The 20,909-nt window shown below is 52.1% G+C and overlaps 1 protein-coding gene across 3 annotated transcripts in view; it reads left to right on the top strand.

Annotated features, from left to right (window-relative positions):
- Positions 1–333: 333 nt before the first annotated feature.
- Positions 334–20,909, top strand: part of BRD4 (bromodomain containing 4) — a 35,280-nt gene continuing 14,704 nt past the window's right edge. For all 3 annotated transcript variants that reach the window (XM_058861748.1, XM_058861749.1, XM_058861750.1), the window contains exons 1-13: positions 334–468; positions 4,339–4,417; positions 4,691–4,807; positions 6,521–6,839; positions 8,234–8,371; positions 8,819–8,954; positions 10,453–10,718; positions 11,818–12,180; positions 13,113–13,241; positions 15,175–15,384; positions 18,338–18,537; positions 19,276–19,577; positions 20,795–20,902. In XM_058861748.1, coding sequence (XP_058717731.1) covers positions 4,788–4,807; positions 6,521–6,839; positions 8,234–8,371; positions 8,819–8,954; positions 10,453–10,718; positions 11,818–12,180; positions 13,113–13,241; positions 15,175–15,384; positions 18,338–18,537; positions 19,276–19,577; positions 20,795–20,902 — 2,191 coding nt within the window. In that variant the 5' untranslated portion in view covers positions 334–468; positions 4,339–4,417; positions 4,691–4,787. The remainder of the gene's footprint in view (positions 469–4,338; positions 4,418–4,690; positions 4,808–6,520; positions 6,840–8,233; positions 8,372–8,818; positions 8,955–10,452; positions 10,719–11,817; positions 12,181–13,112; positions 13,242–15,174; positions 15,385–18,337; positions 18,538–19,275; positions 19,578–20,794; positions 20,903–20,909) is intronic.

Genomic DNA, 20,909 nt, shown 5'->3' with positions numbered 1-20,909 from the left:
AGGCGGGGGCGCCAACGCCGCTTCCCGCCGCCCGCCGGCCTCTCCGCCGCCTCCCGCCGCGGCCGCCGGGGGCTCCGCGGCCCGGCCGCCGGTCCCGGGGGGCTCGGGGGGCTCCGGGGGAGCGCGGGGGTCGCGGCGGAGCGCCCTCCGCCCTGCGCCGCCGGGGTTACGCCGTTTGCGTAGGGCGCGGGGCGGGGCGGGCGGGGCCGCGCTGCGCCGTTGGCGTAAGCGCCGTCGGGCGCCGCCTTGCGCCGTTGGCGTAGCGGAAGCGCGGCGCGGCGTTGCGCCGTTTGCGTAGCGCGGGGCGTGCGCGGCGCGGGCGGGGCCGCCTTGCGCCGTTGGCGTAGCGCGGGGCGGGGCCGGCGCGCGGGGGGCACTTCCTGCCGCCGCCATTTTGTCGCGGACCGGGAGGAAGCGGCGGCGGCTCCTGCGCGGCGGCAGCGCCGGCCCGGCCCGGCCCGGCCCGCGGTGAGTGAGCCCCGGCGACGGCGGAGGGAGCGGCCGCGCTCTGCCGCGCGGGGCCGGGCGGGGCCGCGCCGCCGCGGCCGAGGGAGCCGCCCCCGTTAGGCCCAGCCCGCCCCCGGCAGGCCCGCGCCGCTCCCGCCCCCGGGCCGTGAGGGGAGGACGCGCTGAGGGCGGCCGGGGCTGCGGGGCCTCCCCGGCCTCGGCGCTGCCGCCGCGCTCGGGACCCCTCAGGGCGGCTCCGGCCTTTCCCGCCGCGCTTTTCCCACATTCCCGGCGGATTTTGGGGAATTGCGGCTCGGCGCTGGGAACGGGGGGGGCTCCGGGGGTCCCTCAGGGGGGAGCGCCGGGAGTTGGGGGCTCAGGGCGGCTCCGTGAGGGGATCCCCGGGATTTGTGGGGATGGGAAGGGGACCCTGAGGAGATTCCCGGGATTTGTGGGGATGGGAAAGGGACCCTGAGGAGATTCCCGGGATTTGTGGGGATGGGAAAGGGATCCTGAGGAGATTCCCGGGATTTGTGGGGATGGGAAGGGGACCCTGAGGAGATTCCCGGGATTTGTGGGGATGGGAAAGGGACCCTGAGGAGATTCCCGGGATTTGTGGGGACGGGAAAGGGACCCTGAGGAGATTCCCGGGATTTGTGGGGATGGGAAAGGGACCCTGAGGAGATTCCCGGGATTTGTGGGGATGGGAAAGGGACCCTGAGGGAACTCGCGGCTTTTTTGGGGCGGGAATTCAAATCCTGAGGGAATTCCCGAGTTTTGGGGATGGGAATTGGGAGCCTGAAGGAATTCCCGGTTGTTTTGGGATGAGAAGGGATCGTTGAGGGAATTCCTGTGTTTTTTGGGATGAAGAGGGAACACTGAGGGGATTCCTGGTTTTTTTGGGCATCAGGAGGAAACACTGAGGGAATTGCTGGGTTTTTTGGGATGAAGAGGGAACACTGAGGGGATTTCTGGTTTTTTTGGGATGAAGAGGGAATTCCCGGGTTTTTTTGAGTAGGAATTGGGAGCTTGGGGGTGTCCCCAGGGTTTTGCGGTTGGAATTGGGAGCCTGAGGGAATTCCTGGATATTTTGGGATGGGAATTGGGAGCCTGAGGGAATTCCTGGATATTTTGGGGTGACAGGGCATCCCTGAGGGTGTTACCAGGTTTTTTGGGAATACACCAAGGGAATTCCCAGGAATTTCGAGGTGGGAAGGGAATAATGAGGGAATTCCCGTTTTTTTGGGGTGGGAAAGGGACGCTGAGGGAATTCTGGGATGTTTTGGGAGGAGAATTGGGAGCCTGAGGGAATTCCTGAGGTTTTGGGGTTGGAATTCAGAATCCGAGGGGATTCCCAAAGTTTGGGGATGGGAATTGGGAGCCTGAGGGAATTCCTGAGGTTTTGGGGTGGGAATCGGGAGCCTGGGGGAGGTTTTGGGGTTGGAATTTCCAACCTGAGGGAATTCCTGAGGTTTTGGGATCCCTCCCCGCTGAATTCCCTTGGATTTCCCTCCCCAAATTCCCCAAATTTCCCCAAATCCCGACGTTGTCTGGGCTGAGCTTCCGGGCCGGCTTTTCCCGGGATCCAGCAGATCCCAGCTCCAGACGCTCTGGGGGCATTTGGGAATCACTTCCCAAAGTTTGGGGTTTTTTGGGATCATTTCCCGAGCTTTGGGGCGGTTTCAGCGTCACCTGTGGAATTCCCGAGCGTCTCTCGGAGTTTTGGGGCCGTTTGGGGATTTTTTTGTGGAATTCTGGGGCGGTTTGAGGATTTTTTGTGGAATTCTGGGATGTTTTGAGGGGTTTTTTGTGGAATTCTGGGGTGGTTTGAGGGTTTTTTGTGGAATTCTGGGGTGGTTTGAGGATGTTTTCTGGAGTTTTGGGGTTTTGAGCGTGGTCTGTCAAATATTGGAGCGTCACTCAGTGAATTTTGGGGCTTTCTGAGGATTTTCTGAGAAAGTTCTGGGAATTTTGAGCCTCATTTCCCAAAATTTGGGGTCATTTGAGGATCATTCCCAAAATTTGGGGTCATTTGAGGATCATTCCCAAAATTTGGGGTCATTTGAGGATCATTCCCAAGATTTTGGGGTTATTTAAGGATCACTTTCCAAAGTTTGGGATATTTAGGGGTCATTCCCAAATTTTGGGGTCGTTTAAAGAACTTTCCCAGATTTCTGGGTTTTCTTAAGGGTCAATCCCAAAGTTTGAGGATCATTCCCGAAGTTTTGGGGTCGTTTGAGGATAATTTCCCAAAGTTTTGGGGTTGTTTGAGGATCATTCCCAAGGTTTTTGGGAATTTGGGATCCCTCAGGCCTGGGAATGAATCCCTGCATTCCCAGTGGAGCTTGGGATGAGATTCCCTGGCCAGAATTGAGGAAAAATGGGATTTTCCCGGGATTTTTATCCCTAGGGTTCCTCCAGTCTGCCTGCCATGATCCCAAATCCCGGAATTCCAGGGAAAACAGGGATTGATCATGGAATTCCGGGCTTTCCATCCCGATTTTTGGGTTATTCTGGGAGCAGGGAGGGAAATTCCAAGCCCTGCCCCTTCCTCATTCCCATTCCAAGGGATTTCTGGGAATTTTGGGATCGGGATTCCCTGGGTTTGGGGAGGATCCGGGGGATTTTCCATGGAATTCTGTCCCTGCGGAGCCGCTTTTCCCGGGATTTCCGTCCCCAGGGTCGGGCAGGGAACGGGGAATTCCATCCCGGAGGATCCCCCAGATCCCAAATTCCTCCGGAATGTGGCGGATCTGGGGTGGGAAAGGGGGGAAAAGTGAGAAAAGTTTGGGAAAATCCATCCTCATCCCAAAAAAAGGGCGGGAATCCGGGATTGGGGTGGGATTTTGGGATGAGCTCCACAAAAAGTGGGGGAAAAAACGGGAATTTTTGGGGATGGAATCGATGGAATCCTGCCTGGAGCTCCCCATTCCCTGCGGGATTCATCCCAAATCCCGGCTTTTCCAAGGAGAAATCCCCAAAATCCCCCTGGATTGGGAAAATTCCCTGGAAAACCCCCGGGATTCCGTGGGAAAAGGGATTTCCGTGGAAAATTCCCAAAAAATCCGTTTGGAGGGAAAATTCCAGCCTGGGAATTCCCTGCTGCGGCTCCTCCTGGGCTTTGGGAAGAACCTCGGGAAACCGGGAATTTGGAGGCTGGAATTTTGGGATGAGGATCCCAAATTTTCCCTTTTTGGCCTCTTTTCCCTCCCCTTTCCCTGGGAATTCCGGGATTTTTCCTTTGGGAATTCTGGGAGTCGTCTTCGCCTGGGACGGGGGGGGAAATCTGGGAATTCCCATCCCGGATTTCCCGGGATCGAAGCGTTCGGGGTTTTCCTCCCGGGAATTCTCCTCCCAAACTCCGGGATCGGAGCTTTGGGGAATCCCAGGGGGAAATTTGGGATCGCTCAGGGAACCGCGGGAATTTGGGCCCTTCCGGAGGGGGGCGGATCTGGGGAAGTTTTCCAGGATTTTTCCAGCCCCGGAATTCCGGGCTGGGATTTGGAGCCGCAGCCCCGCCCCAGGGGGCAATTAAGGGTTAATTAGGGCCGGCTTTAATTGCCCAGGGTCATTCCCGGGGTTAAATCCCAACTCTGGGGCAGCTCCGGGAGATTTTCCGGCATTTTGGGGGCTGGAATTGGGAATTTGGAAGCTGGAATTGAGGATTTGGGGCCAGGGTTGGGAATTTTGGGGCCAGGGTTGGGAATTTTGGGGCCAGGATTGGGAATTTTGGGGCCAGGGTTGGGAATTTTGGGGCCAGGGTTGGGAATTTTGGGGCCAGGATTGGGAATTTTGGGGCCTGGATTGGGAATTTTGGGGCCAGGATTGGGAATTCTGGGGCTGGAATGAGGAACTGATGGGAATTCCCTTTTCCTGTTGTTGTTTTTCCAGAGGTTTTTCCAACGGGAGCTTGGAAAATGAAGGTCAGAGGCTGAGGGAGCCACAGCTGGAAGGGGCACCTGGAATTCAGGTAAATTCCGGCTTTTCCTGCGGCCCTGGGGGAGCAATTCCAGGATTTTCCCTCCAAAGCGAAGCTGAAGCCGGAGCAGACGGAAATCCCTCCTTGGAATGTGGATTTGGGGCTGGAAAAACGGGTTAAAAACCGGGAAAAACCCAAATTGTGTTGCCAAATCCTCGTTTTTCCTTGGGAATCTCTGGATTTTTGGGGATGCCGATAAATCCAGGGCAGTTCTCGGGGTTTTTTGGGGAATTCCCGCTCTTCCCGAGGTTTTTGTTCCCTCAGAGTCGGGGTCGGGAGGCGGCCGAGCCCGGAGCCGGGCCGGGATAGATGGACAAGCCAAGCAACTTCTGACTCCGCGGCTTTTCCGGGCTGAAATTCCATGGCAATGTATCCCACAAGGTACCAGGAATCCCTGCTGCCAAAATTCCTGCTCTGTATTCCCAAATTCCTGCTCTTTATCCCTGAATTCCTGCTCCTTATTCCCAAATTCCTGCTCCTTATCCCCAATTCTTGCTCCTTATTCCCAAATTCCTGCTCCTTATTCCCAAATTCCTGCTCTTTATTCCCAAATTCCTGCTCTTTATTCCCAATTCCTGCTCCTTATTCCCAAATTCCTGCTCCTTATTCCTGAATTTCTGCTCTTTATTCTCAAATTCCTGCTCTTTATTCCCAAATTCCTGCTCTGTATTCCCAAATTCCTGCTCCTTATTCCCAAATTCCTGCTCCTTATCCCCAATTCCTGCTCCTTTTCCCTGAATTCCTGCTCTTTATTCCCAAATTCCTGCTCCTTATTCCCAATTCCTGCTCCTTATCCCCAATTCCTGCTCCTTCTGTCAAAATTCCTGCTCCTTTTTCCCAATTCCTGCTCCTTTTTCCCAATTTTTGCTCCTTTTTCCCTTAAATTTCTTCCGCTTCCTCAAAGCCCTTCCCATTACCCCAAATTTCTTCCTTTTTCCCCAAATTTCTGCTGTTTTTCCTGTGAAAATTCCTCTTGAATTTTTTGTCCCTTCTCCCGGAATTTCTTCCCGAATTTTCCCCCTCCCATCCCAGATCTCCCTGAACACCCTGGGTCGAGCTCGGGGAGGGGAAACTCCAAAATTCACAGGGAAAAAATGGGATTTGGGGGAAAAAATGGGATTTGGGGGAATAAAATGGGATTTGGGGGGAGAAAATGGGATTTGGGGGGAAAAAATGGGATTTGGGGGAATAAAATGGGATTTGGGGGAATAAAATGGGATTTGGGGGAATAAAATAAAGATTTTGAGGGAGTCAAAGGGAATTTTGAGGGAATGCAATGGGATTTGAGGGGAATAAAATGGGATTTTGGGGTAATCCAATGGGATTTTGGGAGGAATAAATGGGATTTTGAGGTAATCCAATAGAATTTTGGGGTAATCCAATGGGATTTTGGGGTAATCCAATGGGATTTTGGGAGGAATAAATGGGATTTTGGGGGAATGCAATGGGATTTTGGAGGCTCCAAGGGCTGGATGCTCTTCCGCAGGGTCTCTGGCGAGGAATGCCATGGGAGTTTGGGGTAATCTAATGGGATTTTGGGGGTAATCCAATGGGATTTTGGGGTAATCCAATGGGATTTTGGGTAATAAATGGAATTTTGGGGTAATCCAATGGAATTTTGGGGTAATCCAATGGGATTTTGGGGTAATCCAATGGGATTTTGGGGATAATCCAATGGGATTTTGGAGGAATCCAGTGGGATTTGGGGGTAATCCAATGGGATTTGGGGGTAATCCAATGGGATTTGGGGGTAATCCAATGGGATTTTGGGGTAATCCAATGGAATTTTGGAGAAATCCAATGGGATTTTGAATTAATCCAATGGAATTTTGGAGGAATCCAATGGGATTTTGGAGAAATCCAATGGGATTTTGGGGTAATCCAATGGGATTTTGGGGGTAATCCAATGGGATTTTGGGGAATAAATAGAATTTTGGGGGTAATCCAATGGGATTTTGGGGTAATCCAATGGGATTTTGAGGGAATGCAATGGGATTTTGGGGTAATCCAATGGGATTTTGGGGTAATCCAATGGGATTTTGAAGGAATCCAGTGGGATTTTGGAGGCTCCAAGGGCTGGATTCTCTCCCGCAGGGTCTCTGGCGAGGAATGCAACGGGCTGAACGCGCTGGCGGCCGACAGCGGCCCCGGCACGCGCCTGCGGAACCTTCCGGTGCTGCCGGACGCGCTGGACTCGGCGCAGGCGTCGGCGGCGCCCGCGCCCGGCCAGGCCCCGGCCGGCGTCGGCATCGGCGCCAATCCGCCGCCGCCGGAGACGTCCAACCCCAACAAGCCCAAGCGGCAAACGAACCAGCTGCAGTACCTGCTCAAGGTGGTGCTGAAAACCCTCTGGAAGCACCAGTTCGCTTGGCCCTTCCAGCAGCCCGTGGACGCCGTCAAGCTCAACCTCCCGGTGAGCCCCGGGAAACAGCCGGGAAACAGCCGGGAAATGCCGGGAAATGCCAGGAAATGCTGGGAAACAGCCGGGAAATGCCAGGAAATGCTGGGAAACAGCCGGGAAATGATGGGAAATGCCGGGAATGGGGACGGGGGAACCGCCGGGAATTGTCGGGAAATGCCGGGAAATGCCGGGAATTGGGGACGGGGGCAACCACTGGGAATTGTCGGGAATCATCAGGAATTGGGGACAGGGGCAACCGCCGGGAACTGCTGGGAATCACTGGGAATCACCAGGAATTGGGGACAGGGGGAACAGCCAGGAATCACCAGGAACAGCCAGGAATCATTGGGAATTGTCGGGAATCACCAGGAATTGGGACAGGGGGAACAGCCAGAATCACCAGGAACAGCCAGGAATCACCAGGAACAGCCAGGAATCTCCAGGAACAGCCAGGAATCACCAGGAACTGTCAGGAATCATTGGGAATTGTTGGGAATTGTCGGGAATTGGGGACAGGGGGAATCACTGGGAGTCAGGGAACGGTGGGAATCGGGGAGCGTTGATCCAATGGTTGGACTTGATCCAGGGGTTGGATTTGATGATCCAGTGATCAGATGTGATGATCCAGGGCTTGGATTGGATCCAGGGGTTGGATTTGATGATCCAGAGGTTGGATTTGATGATGCAATGGTTGGATTTGATGATCCAGGGGCTGGATTTGATGGGGTTGGATCCAGAGGTTGGATTGGATCCAGAGGTTGGATTTGATGATCCAGGGGTTGGATTTGATGATCCAGGGGTTGGATTTGGTGATCCAAAGCTGGATTGGATCCAGAGGTTGGATTGGATGTAGTGATCAGATGTGATGATCCAGGGCTTGGATTGGATCCAGAGGTTGGATTTGATGATCCAGGGGCTGGATTTGATGATCCAAAGCTGGATTTGATCCAGTGGCTGGATTGGATCCAGTGGTTGGATTGGATCTAATGATCAGATGTGATGATCCAGGGCTGGGATTGGATCCAGAGGTTGGATTTTGATGATCCAATGGTTGGATTTAATGATCCAGGGATCGGATTTGATGATCCAGGGCTTGGATTTGATCTGGTGATTGGATTGGATCCAGTGATCACATTTGATGATCCAGGGCTTGGATTTGATGATCCAAAGCTGGACTTGATCCGCTGGTTGAACACGATGATCCCGTGCTTGGGCTGGAATTTTTAGGAATTATCCAGAATTGGGAGATTTTGGTACCTTTGGGATGAAATTCCACAAAATTTCCTCATTTTAATAAAAAATTCCCACTTTAGGGAGCAATCCCGGTGCTGATGAATCCAGGAACGAACCAAAAGACCCCAAATCCTTAAAATCCTCAAATTCCCGATTTTTTTTTTAATCCCCAGGATTATTATAAAATAATTAAAACTCCGATGGATATGGGAACAATAAAGAAACGCTTGGAAAACAATTATTACTGGAATGCTCAAGAATGTATCCAGGATTTCAACACCATGTTTACAAACTGCTACATCTACAACAAGGTACGGGAAAAATTCCTGGGAATTCTGGGGGGAATTTCCCCTCCCATTTTCCTCCTTTTTTCCCTGTTTTCCCTGAGTTTTTCCCTGATTTTTTTCCCCCCTTTCCCTCCCTTTTTTCACCCCTTTTTTCCTCTATTTTCTCTTAGTTTTCCCCAGATATTTTTCCCCTTTTTTCCTCCCTATTTCTCCCTTTTTCCCCAATTTTCCCCTTTTCTCCCCATTTTCCCGCCTTTTCTTCCCCTTCCTTCCCATTCCCTTTATTTTTCCCTACATTCCTTCCGTTTTTCCCTATTTCCCTTCAACTTCCCCCTTTCCCCCCCTTCATCCTCCTCCTCCTCTTCCCATCCTCAGCCTGTAAAAAACCCCAAATTCATCCCCAGAATTCCCCCACTCCTCCAGGCTGTTGGGAAAGCCCCAAATTCCCGTTTTTTCCCCCCGTTTTTGCAGCCAGGGGACGACATCGTGTTGATGGCGGAAGCTCTGGAGAAGCTTTTCCTGCAGAAAATCTCGGAGATGACGCAGGAGGAGACGGAAATCGTCATCGCCCAGACCAAGGGCCGGGGCCGCGCCCGCAAGGAGGCAGGTGGGGATCCCAAATTCCCAAATTCCTAAATTCCCAAATTCCCCAAAATCCCAAATTCCCAAATCCTCAAAATCCCAAATTCCCAAATCCTCAAAATCCCAAATCCCCAAATCCCCAAAATCCCAAAATTCCCAAATCCTCAAAATCCCAAATTCCCCAAAATCCCAAGTTCCCAAATCCCCAAAATCCCAAAATCCCAAATCCCCAAAATCCCAAAATTCCCAAATCCCCAAAATCCCAAATTCCCCAATTCCCAAAATCCCCAAATCCCCTAAACCCCAAAATCCCAAAAAATTCCCAAGGGGGAAAAGAAAAATTCCAAGAAAATTCCTGGAAAAAACATGAATTCTTTAAAAAAGTTGGATGAAAAATCTGGAAATAAAACCCCTCAAATTCCTGGGAAAAATTCTGAGGGGGGGAAAAAAAACAATCCCAAAAAATCCCCAAAAGTTTTGCGAAATACCAAAAAATCTTAAAGAGATCCCCCCAAAAATTCCCCAAATTACGTTTTTCCTTATTTTTCCCCTGATTTTCTCTTATGTTTTCCCTGCTCTTCTTTTTATTTTTCCTGTATTTTGCTTTATTTTTTTTATTTTTCCTTCTTCTTTCCCCTTTTATTTTCTCTCAGTTTTCTCTTCTTTTTCCTCTTTTTCCCTCCCATTTTCCTCCCAATTTTCATTTATTTTTTCCCTTATTTTCCCCCTTTTTCTCCCTATTTCTCCCCTTTATTTCCCACACTTTCCTGTCCATCTTCCCCTCATTTCCTTTTTTATTTCCATATTTTGCCTCTTTATTTCCATATTTTCCTTTTTTATTTCCATATTTTCTCTCTTTATTTCCGTATTTTCCCTCTTTATTTCCATATTTTCTCTCTTTATTTCCATATTTTCCTTTTTTATTTCCATATTTTTCCTTCTATCCCCTCTCGTATTTTCTACATTTTCCCCTCTACTTTCACCATTTTTTCCCTCATTTTCCCCATATTCTCCCCCTATTTTTTCCCATTATTTTCCCTCATTTCCCTCCTATTTTCCTGGTCCTTTTCCATCTTTTCCCCCCTCATTCCCGCTCCTTTTCCCCCCTCATTCCCGGTCCTTTTCCCGTCCCTTTTCCCTCTTTTCCCCCCTCATTCCCGCTCCTTTTCCCCCCTCATTCCCGCTCCTTTTCCCTCTTTTCCCCCCTCATTCCCGCTCCTTTTCCCCCCTCATTCCTGGTCCTTTTCCTGGTCCTTTTCCCGTCCCTTTTCCATCTTTTCCCCCCCTCATTCCTGGTCCTTTTCCCGTCCCTTTTCCCCCCTCATTCCCGTCCCTTTTCCCGTCCCTTTTCCCCCCTCATTCCTGGTCCTTTTCCTGGTCCTTTTCCCGTCCCTTTTCCCTCTTTTCCCCCCTCATTCCCGCTCCTTTTCCCGTCCCTTTTCCCCCCTCATTCCCGCTCCTTTTCCCGCTCCTTTTCCCGTCCCTTTCCCCGTTCCCGCTGACTCTCTCTCCGTTCCCGGCAGTTCCCTCCAAGCCGGGCTCCTCGGCGCTGCCGGCGGCCGCCCCGGCCTCGTCCCCGGTGCCGCTGCTGCCGGGAGCTCCGGGCCTGGCTCCGCCCTTGGCCTTTCCCGGCGCCGCCGTGGGCTCGGAGCTGCCGCCGGTGCCGCCGGCCGTGCCCGCGGTGCCGCCGGCGCCGCCCGCGCCCGCCCCGGCACCGCCCGCGCCCGCCCCGCCCGCCGCGCTGCCGCCGCACCCGCCCGTCATCCCCACGCCCGCACAGCCCGTCAAGGTGAGAGCCGGGGCGGCCGCCTTAATTAGCCGTTAATTATTAATTAATTATTAATTATTAATTATTAATTATTTATTATCATTATTACCGTGGTTATCGTTATCACGGTTATTTTTCCGCTCGTTACGGTTCCGTGAGCCGCCATTCCCTCCCCTAACGGGATCGGGGTTGATTGGATTTGTTATTAATCATTGATTGTTGTTATTGTTGTTAATTGGTGTTAAGGCTTCGTTAGCCGTGATTAGCTGGCCTAACGAGATTAGGGTTTATTGCTGTTGTTATTAATTGCTGCTTATTATTACAGTTATTTTTAATGTCGTTGTTATCATTGTTACGGCTTTATTGGCCGTGATTAATTGGCCTAATTGGGGGTTAGGATTTCATGCCTATTGCAATCAGTGTTGTCGTTATTAATAATTTTTGATGGTGACGATGATGACCAGCGTTTGATTAGCTGTGATTAATTAGCCTGGCTGGGGATTGGGGTTTAGAGTAGGAAATCCAAAAGCGGAAACCCCAATGAGAGACCCCAGAATAAAAATCCCAATGAGTGACCCCAGAGCAGAAATGACCCCAAAATAGAAACAATAACGAACAGTCCCAAAATAGAAACAATAATGAACGATCTGAAAATGGAAACCCCGATGAGTGACCCCAAAATAGAAACGCAGGACACACCCCAGAATGGAAACCCCAGTGAGTGACCCCAGAATGGAAATCCCAACAAATTATCCCAAAATAGAAACCCAATGAGTGACCCCAGAGCAGAAACCCCAGTGAGTGACCTCAAAATGGAAACCCCAATGAGTGACCCCAAAATAGAACCCCCAAGACCGACCCCAGAGCAGAAACCGCAGTGAATGACCCTAAAATAGAACCCCAAGAGCAACCCCAGAGCAGAACCCCACGAGTGACCCCAAAATAGAAACCCCAAGACCAACCCCAGAGTAAAAACCCCACAAGTGACCCCAGAATAAAAACCCCAAGAGTGACCCCAAAATAGAAACCCCAAAACCAACCCCAGAGCAGAACCCCAAGAGTGACCCCAAAATAGAACCCCAAGAGCAACCCCAACCCCGAGCCCGCTGTCGGTTCCCAGACAAAGAAGGGGGTGAAGAGGAAAGCAGACACCACCACGCCCACGGCCATGGACCCCATCCACGACTCCTCCTCGCTGCCCGCCGAGCCCAAGGCCACCAAGCTGGGCCCGCGGCGCGAGAGCGGCCGGCCCGTCAAGCCCCCCAAGAAGGAGATCCCGGACTCGCAGCAGCACCCGGCCGAGAGCCGCGGCTCCAAGGCCTCGGAGCAGCTCAAGTACTGCGGGGGCATCATCAAGGAGATGTTCGCCAAGAAACACGCGGCCTACGCATGGCCCTTCTACAAACCCGTGGACGTGGAGGCGCTGGGGCTGCACGACTACTGCGACATCATCAAACACCCCATGGACCTCAGCACCATCAAGGTGGGTGGGGAGCGGGGTTTGGGGGGAGATCTGGGGGGTTTGGGGGGTTTGGAGGGATCTCAGCACCATCAAGGTGGGTGGGGAGGGGGAACTGGGGGGGTTTGGGGGTTCTGGGGGGTTTGGAGGGACCTCAGCACCATCAAGGTGGGTGGGGAGGGGGAACTGGGGGGGTTTGGGGGGAAATCTGGGGGAGATCTGGGGGGTTTGGAGGGATCTCAGCACCATCAAGGTGGGCAGGGAGGGGGAGATCTGGGGGGTTTGGGGGGAATTTGGGGGGTTTGGGGTTTTGGAGGGACCTCAGCACCATCAAGGTGGGTGGGGAGGGGGAACTGGGGGGGTTTGGGGGGAAATCTGGGGGGTTTGGGGGCTTTGGAGGGACCTCAGCACCATCAAGGTGCGCAGGGAGCAGGATTTGGGGGGGTTTGGGGGGAATTTGGGGGTTCTGGGGGGTTTGAAGGGATCTCAGCACCATCAAGGAGGGAGGGAAAATGGGATTTGGGGGAATCAGGAGGTTTGGGGGGGATTTGGGAGGAAATTGGGGGGGTTTGAAGGGACCTCGGCACCATCAGGGTGAACGGGGTAAGGGGGAAAATGGGATTTGGGGGGAAATCCAGGGATTTGGGGGGTTTGAAGGGACCTCAGCAGCATCAAGGTAAACGAGATGAGGAGAAAAAATGGGATTCTGGGGAAATCTGGGATTTGGGGGAAATCCAGGGATTTGGGGTAAATCAGGGGGTTTGGGGTAAATCCGGGGGTTTGGGGTAAATCAGGGGGTTTGAAGGGAAGCTGCAGAGGTGAGATGGGGTTTGGTGGAGATAAAACGGGGCTGAACCCCAATCCTTGCACCCCAAGACCCCCAAAACCCCGTCCCCGGTGGCGAATCCCGGCGGAATCCCGGCGGAATTCCCGATTTTCCTGTTCCCCTGTTCCAGTCCAAGCTGGAGGGCCGGGAGTACCGGGACGCTCAGGAATTCGCGGCCGACGTGCGGTTGATGTTCTCCAACTGCTACAAATACAACCCCGCCGACCACGAGGTGGTGGCCATGGCCCGCAAGCTGCAGGTGAGGATTCCCAGAAATTCCCACGCTTTTCCAGCAGGATTCTCCCAGAAAAAAAAATGTAAAAAGTCTCGGGATAACCCTGGGAAAATGTTGATTCAGGAAAAAAAAAAACAAAATATAAAAAGGGGCGTTTGTGTTGTGGCAGCGAAGGAAACGAGCTCGGCTTCCTCCCAGTTTCCTCCTTTTTAGTTTTATTTCCCATTTTTCCGTTTTTATGCAATTTCTTCTTGATTTTCCTTCCATTTTCTCTCAAGTTTTCATGAATTTCTTCTTCTAAGCTGGGTTTTATTTAATATTTCTCTGGCGCTCCCCACATCCGGAATTCCAGGTGTTTATTCTCTGAAATCCTGATATTTTTTTTTTCCTGGATTTTTTTGGCCTTGGCCTCGTTTTCCAGAGAAATTAATTGGATTTTTTTTAGAACAATTTGATCTCAAATCCGCGTGAAAGAGCAAAAATCCAGGTGGGGAAAATCCTTCAAGTGTGGGAACAAATCCTTGGAATTTTGGAGACGGAAAAATCAGCGCTGGCTGTGCCGGAGCTGGGAAAAAAAACTCTTGGGAAAGAAAATCCTGGGAAAAGCAGCAGCAAATCCAGGAAATTTGAAGGAAAATCAGGCAGGGGATGCTGAGGGAATTTGGGTTTTGGGGTGAATTTAGGAGAATCCAGGAAACTTTTTGGTGGATTTTTGATGGAGTTTCTGGGGAGTGGAAATCCTTCCAAAAGGCATTGAAATCCTTCAGAAAGGAGGGAAAATCCTGGAAAATGAGTGAAAACCCCTGGAGTGGATGGAGAGGAGGGAGGGCTGTGAATCCATGGTGGAATTAAGGCTGGAGAAGACCCAGAGAACCACGGGGTCAAGGGAAGGTGATCCAGGAAGATCCAGAAGAGCTCAAAAACCTGGAAAATGCATTTTTTAAAGGAGCAAATCCTCCGAATCTCCCCCCAAAACCCCTTGGAGATGGTTGGGATCTCCAGTGGGAACCCATGGTGGCACCTCAAACATCATCAAACCACCTGAAGGCGATCCAGGAAGATCCAGAAGATCTCAAGAACCTGAAAGCTGCATCTTTCAACCAAAAACCCCAGGAATTTTCTCCCAAATCCACCTTGGTGAGGATCAGAATTCCAAGAGGATCCAGAAGATCTCAAGAACCTGAAAGCTGCATCTTTCAAACAAAAACCCCAGGAATTTTCTCCCAAATGCACTTTGGGGAGCATCAGAATTCCAAGAAGATCCAGAAGATCTCAAGAACCTGAAAGCCGTGTCTTTCAAAGAAGAATCCCAGAAATTTTCTCCCAAATCCACTTTGGGGAGGATCAGAATTCCAAGAAGATCCAGAAGATCCCATGAACCTGAAAGCTGCATCTTTTAAAGAAAAATCCCAGGAATTTTCTCCCAAATCCACTTTGGGAAGCATCAGAATTCCAGGAAGATCCAGAAGATTCAAAAACCTGAAAGCTGCATCTTTCAAAAACCCCAGGAATTTTTTCCCAAATCCACCTTGGTGAGGATCAGAATTCCAAGATCTCAAGAACCTGAAAGCTGCATCTTTCAACCAAAAACCCCAGGAATTTTTTCCCAAATCCACCCTGGGGAGGATCAGAATTCCAAGATCTCAAGAACCTGAAAGCCGCATCTTTCAACCAAAAACCCCAGGAATTTTCTCCCAAGTCCACCTTGGGGAGGATCAGAATTCCAAGAGGACCCAGAAGATCCCAAAAACCTGAAAGCTGCATCTTTCAACCAAAAATCCCAGGAATTTTTTCCCAAATCCACCTTGGTGAGGATCAGAATTCCAAGAAGCTCCAGGGTTCCAGGACCCCCCCGTGTCCACGCGCTGACCCCTGGTGTGAACCCCCCCAGCCCCGCATGGTCCCCGGCGCGGCGCCGGCGCCGCCGTCACTCCCGGTTGGTGCCGTGTCGTTGCAGGACGTGTTCGAGATGCGCTTTGCCAAGATGCCGGACGAGCCGGAGGAGCCGGTGGTTCCCGCCTCGTCCCCCGTGGTGGTGCCGCCCCCAACCAAGGTGGCCCCGGCCTCGTCCAGCGACAGCAGCAGCGACAGCTCCTCCGACAGCGACAGCTCCTCCGACGACTCCGAGGAGGAGCGGGCGCAGCGCCTGGCCGAGCTCCAGGAGCAGGTACGGCCCCGGGCACCGCGCGGGGAGTGTCACCTCCAGAGGGGACAAAATCCATGGGGGTTAACTGGGAATGGTTGGGTTTGTCAGGCTGAAATCCATGGGGGTTAACTGGGAATGGTTGGGGTTGTCAGGCTGAAATTCATGGGGGTTAACTGGGAATGGTTGGGATTGAACTGGGAATGGTTGGGTTGGCACCATGGAATCCATGGGGGTTAACTGGGAATGGTTGGGTTGGCACCATGGAATCCATGGGGGTTAACTGGGAATGGTTGGGGTTGTCAGGCTGAAATCGGTGGGATTGAACTGGGAATGGTTGGGATTGAACTGGGAATGGTTGGGGTTGGCACCATTAAATCCATGGGGTTTAACTGGGAATGGTTGGGGTTGGCACCATGGAATCCATGGGGTTTAACTGGGAATGGTTGGGGTTGTCAGGCTGAAATTCATGGGGTTTAACTGGGAATGGTTGGGGTTGTCACCATGAGATTGTTGGGATTTAACTGGAAATGGTTGGGGTTGGCACCATGGAATCCATGGGGTTGAACTGGGAATGGTTGGGGTTGTCAGGCTGAAATCCATGGGGGTTAACTGGAAATGGTTGGGGTTGGCACTGTGAGATGATTGGGATTGAACTGGAAATGGGTTTGTCACCATGGAATCCATGGGGTTTAACTGGGAGTGGTTGGGGTTGAACTGGGAATGGTTGGATTTGTCACCCTGAAATCCCTGATTTATTGATCCAGAACAGTTGGGTTTGTCCACCCCAAATCATTGGGGTTTAATTGGGAGCAGCTGGGTTTGTCAGCCTGAAATTGAGTGAAATTGAGATTTAATTGAAAACAGCTGGGTTTGTCACCCCAAACCGTTGGATTTAACTGAAAATGGTTGGGTTCGTCACCCAAAATCATTGGGATTTAATTGAAAACACCTGTGTTTGTCCGCCTAAAACCGTTGGATTTAACTGAAAATTGTTGGATTTGTCACCCAAAATCGTTGGATTTAATTGAAAACACCTGGGCTTCTCCACCCCAAATCATTGGGATTTAATTGAAAACACCTGAGTTTGACCACCCCAAACCGTTGGATTTAACTGAAAATGGCTGAGTTTGTTGACCTAAAATCGTTGGATTTAATTGAAAACACCTGAGTTTGTCACCCTGAAATTGGGATTTAATTGAAAACACCTGAGTTTGACCACCCCAAACTGTTGGATTTAACTGAAAATGGCTGAGTTTGTCAGCCTGAAATCGTTGGATTTAAGTGGAAACAGCTGGGTTTGTCAGCCTAAAATTGGGATTTAATTGAAAACACCTGGGTTTGTCACCCAAAATCGTTGGATTTAATTGAGAACACCTGAGCTTCTCCACCCCAAATCATTGGGATTTAATTGAAAACAGCTGGGTTTGACCACCCCAAACCGTTGGATTTAACTGAAAATGGCTGAGTTTGTCAGCCTGAAATCGTTGGGATTTAATTGAAAACACCTGGGTTTGTCAGCCTGAAATTGGGATTTAATTGAAAACAGCTGGGTTTGTCAGCCTGAGATTGAGATTTAACTGGAAACAGCTGAGTTTGTCACCCAAAATCGTTGGATTTAATTGGAAGCAGCTGGGTTTGTCAGCCCAAAATTGGGATTTAACTGGAAATGCCTGGATTTGTCAGCCTGAAATCGTTGGGATTTAATTGGAAACACCTGGGCTTGTCAGCCTGAAATTGGGATTTAACTGGAAACAGCTGAGTTTGTCCACCCCAGATCGTTGGGATTTAATTGAAAGCAGCTGGGTTCGTCCACCCCAATTCTTTGGGTTTGTTGAGCTGGAGTTGTTGGGTTTGTGGAAATGGAATTGTTTGGTTTGGTTTGTTGGCCCAAGGTGCTCAGGTTGACTGGAAACCGTTTGCTTTGTTGACCTAAAATTGTTGAGTTTTAACCGAGAATCATTGACTTGGTTGACCCAAAGTTGTTGGGTTGGGTGACCCAAAACTCAGTGAGCAGGTGGGGTCAGCCATGGTTGGGTTTGGTGTCCCCAGAGGTGACAATGACCAGGTGAGGTCAGTTGTGGGTTGGGTTTGGTGTCCCCAGAGGTGACAATGACCAGGTGAGGTCAGTTGTGGGTTGGGTATGGTGACCCCTGAGGTGCCCATGGAACCATTGGAGGTGACAGTGACCAGGTGGTCTCAGCCCAGGGTGGGCTCAGCCCAGGGTGGTCTCAGCCCAGGGTGGTCTCAGCCCAAGGTTGAGCTCAGCCCAAGGTGGTCTCAGCCCAGGGTGGGTTCAGAAGGTTGGTCTCAGCCCAAGGTTGGTCTCAGCCCAAGGTAGTCTCAGCCCAAGGTGGTCTCAGCAGGTTGGGCTCAGCCCAAGGTGGTCTCAGCCCAAGGTGGTCTCAGCCCAAGGTTGGTCTCAGCCCAGGGTGGTCTCAGCCCAGGGTGGTCTCAGCCCAAGGTGGTCTCAGCCCAGGGTGGGTTCAGAAGGTTGGGCTCAGCCCAGGGTGGTCTCAGCAGGTTGGGCTCAGCCCAAGGTTGGTCTCAGCCCAAGGTTGGTCTCAGCCCAGGTTGGGCTCAGCCCAGGTTGGGTTCAGCCCAAGGTTGGTCTCAGCCCAAGGTTGGGCTCAGCCCAGGGTGGGTTCAGTCCAAGGTGGGTTCAGAAGGTTGAGCTCAGCCCAGGGTGGTCTCAGCCCAGGGTGGTCTCAGCCCAAGGTTGGTCTCAGCCCAAGGTTGGGCTCAGCCCAAGGTTGGTCTCAGCCCAAGGTGGTCTCAGCCCAAGGTGGTCTCAGCCCAAGGTTGGTCTCAGCCCAAGGTTGGGCTCAGCCCAAGGTGGGCTCAGCCCAGGGTGGTCTCAGCCCAAGGTGGGTTCAGAAGGTTGGGCTCAGCCCAAGGTGGTCTCAGCCCAGGTTGGGCTCAGCCCAGGCTGGAGAAGCTCCCGGCGGTGCCGGTGCCAACGTTGCCGCTCCCGCAGCTCAAGGCCGTGCACGAGCAGCTGGCGGCGCTGTCCCAGCCCCAGCAGAACAAACCAAAGAAGAAGGAGAAGGACAAGAAGGAGAAGAAGAAGGAGAAGCACAAAAAGAAGGAGGAGCTGGAGGACGCCAAGAAGAGCAAAGCCAAGGAGCCGCCGCCCAAGAAGGCCAAGAAGAGCAACAGCAACAGCAGCACCTCCAGGTGAGCCCTTCCAGCACTCCCTGGGGCAGCCTGGGCGTGTCCCCTTCGCTCGTTAACGCTTGCTGTTAATTAATCGGGCTGGTAATGAGCTTTGGCTGTCCAGGAGCAGATTAAGCTCAGGTTTGGGGTGTCCAGGAGCACTTTGAGCTCAGTTTGGGGTGTCCAGGAGCAGTTTGAGCTCAGTTTGGGGTGTCCAGGAGCACTTTGAGCTGAGTTTGGGGTGTCCAGGAGCAGTTTGAGCTGAGTTTGGGGTGTCCAGGAGCAGTTTGAGCTCAGTTTGGGGTGTCCAGGAGCAGTTTGAGCTCAGTTTGGGGTGTCCAGGAGCAGTTTGGGGTGTCCAGGAGCAGTTTGGGGTGTCTAGGAGCAGTTTGGGGTGTCCAGGAGCAGTTTGAGCTCAGTTTGGACTGGCCAGGAGCAGTTTGGGGTGTCCAGGAGTAGATTAAGCTCAGGTTTGGGTTGTCAGGAGCAGTTTGAGCTCAGTTTGGGGTGTCCAGGAGCAGTTTGGGGTGTCCAGGAGCAGTTTGAGCCGGTGAAGCCCAGCAGCTCCCGTGGGTTTAGGGGCAGGTTTAGGCCAGGTTTAGGGTCAGGATTAGGTCTAACATTGCATTTCCTGGTGCCATGAGCAGCAAGAAGGAGCCGGCGGCGCCGGTGAAGCTCTGGGTTTGGGTTTGGGCTGGGTTTAGGGTCAGTTTTAGGCCAGGTTTAAATTAAAACACCATTTCCTGGTGCCACGAGCAGCAAGAAGGAGCCGGCGGCGCCGGTGAAGCCCAGCAAAGCCGCGCCCGCCTACGAGTCGGAGGAGGAGGAGAAGTGCAAGCCGATGTCGTACGAGGAGAAGCGGCAGCTGAGCCTGGACATCAACAAACTGCCCGGGGAGAAGCTGGGCAGGGTCGTGCACATCATCCAGTCCCGGGAGCCGTCGCTCAAGAACTCCAACCCCGACGAGATCGAGATCGACTTCGAGACGCTGAAGCCGTCGACGCTGCGCGAGCTGGAGCGTTACGTCACTTCCTGCCTGCGCAAGAAGAGGAAACCCCCAGGTACTTCCCAGGGCCGGGAATTTGGGGATTCCCGGCTGGATTTTCCCGGGTTGTTCCCCAGGTTGGGTTTTTGGGGAGGTTTTGGAGGTTTTGGGGTTTTTTTTCTCGCCTGGCCAAGATGGCGGCAGATTCAAGATGGCGGCCGCTGCCGTTCCGCTTTCATTTGTAATAATTAACGATTTTAATTTAAATTTTTAATGGTTTGAATTATTAAACAGGGGTTTGTGACAAAACAGTTGGGATGACCCAGTTGGGTTTAGGATGACCCAGTTGGGTTTAGGATGACCCAGTTGGGTTTGGGATGATCCAGTTTGGTTTGGGACGATCCAGTTGAGTTTAGGATGACCCAGTTGAGATTGGAATGACCCAGTTGGGTTTGGGGTGACCCAGTTGGGTTTAGGATGACCCAGTTTGACCCAGTTGAGATTGGAATGACCCAGTTGAGTTTAGGATGATCCAGTTGACTCTGAGATGACCCAGTTTGGTTTAGGATGATCCAGTTGGGTTTGGGATGACCCAGTTTGAGCCAGTTGGGTTTGAGATGACCCAGTTGGGTTTGGGATGACCCAGTTGAGTTTGAGATGACCCAGTTTGACCCAGTTGAGTTTAGGATGACCCAGTTGGGTTTAGGATGACCCAGTTGATTTTGAGATGACCCAGTTGGGTTTAAGATGACCCAGCTGAGTTTAGGATGACCCAGTTGGGTTTGGGATGACCCAGTTGAGATTGGAATGACCCAGTTGGGTTTAGGATGACCCAGTTTGGTTTGGGATGACTCCGTTGGGTTTGGGATGACCCAGTTGGGTTTAGGATGATCCAGTTTGACCCAGTTGGGTTTAGGATGACCCAGTTGAGTTTAGGATGACCCAGTTGAGTTTAGGATGACCCAGTTGAGTTTAGGATGATCCAGTTGGGTTTAGGATGACCCAGTTGGGTTTAGGATGACCCAGTTGGGTTTAGGATGACCCAGTTGGGTTTGGGATGACCCAGTTTGACCCAGTTGAGTTTGAGATGACCCAGTTGAGATTGGAATGACCCAGTTGAGTTTAGGATGATCCAGTTTGGTTTGGGATGACCCAGTTGAGTTTGGGATGACCCAGTTTGACCCAGTTGAGTTTGGAATGACCCAGTTGGGGCCGTTGGGGTTGAGTTGAGGCCGTCCCCGTTGCGCCCGTGGCCGTTGGCCCCCGCGGTGACGCTCCCGCTTTTCCCGGCAGAGAAGCTCGACGTCCTGGCCGGCTCCTCCAAGCTCAAGGGCTTCTCCTCGTCGGAGTCGGAATCCAGCAGCGAGTCGAGCTCCTCCGACAGCGACGAGTCGGACTCAGGTTAGCG

This window comes from Poecile atricapillus, chromosome 39, assembly GCF_030490865.1.
Source record: "Poecile atricapillus isolate bPoeAtr1 chromosome 39, bPoeAtr1.hap1, whole genome shotgun sequence".
NCBI lineage: Eukaryota > Metazoa > Chordata > Aves > Passeriformes > Paridae > Poecile > Poecile atricapillus.
Note: the sequence above shows the minus strand (reverse complement) of the source record. Positions and strands in the feature narration are given on the sequence as shown.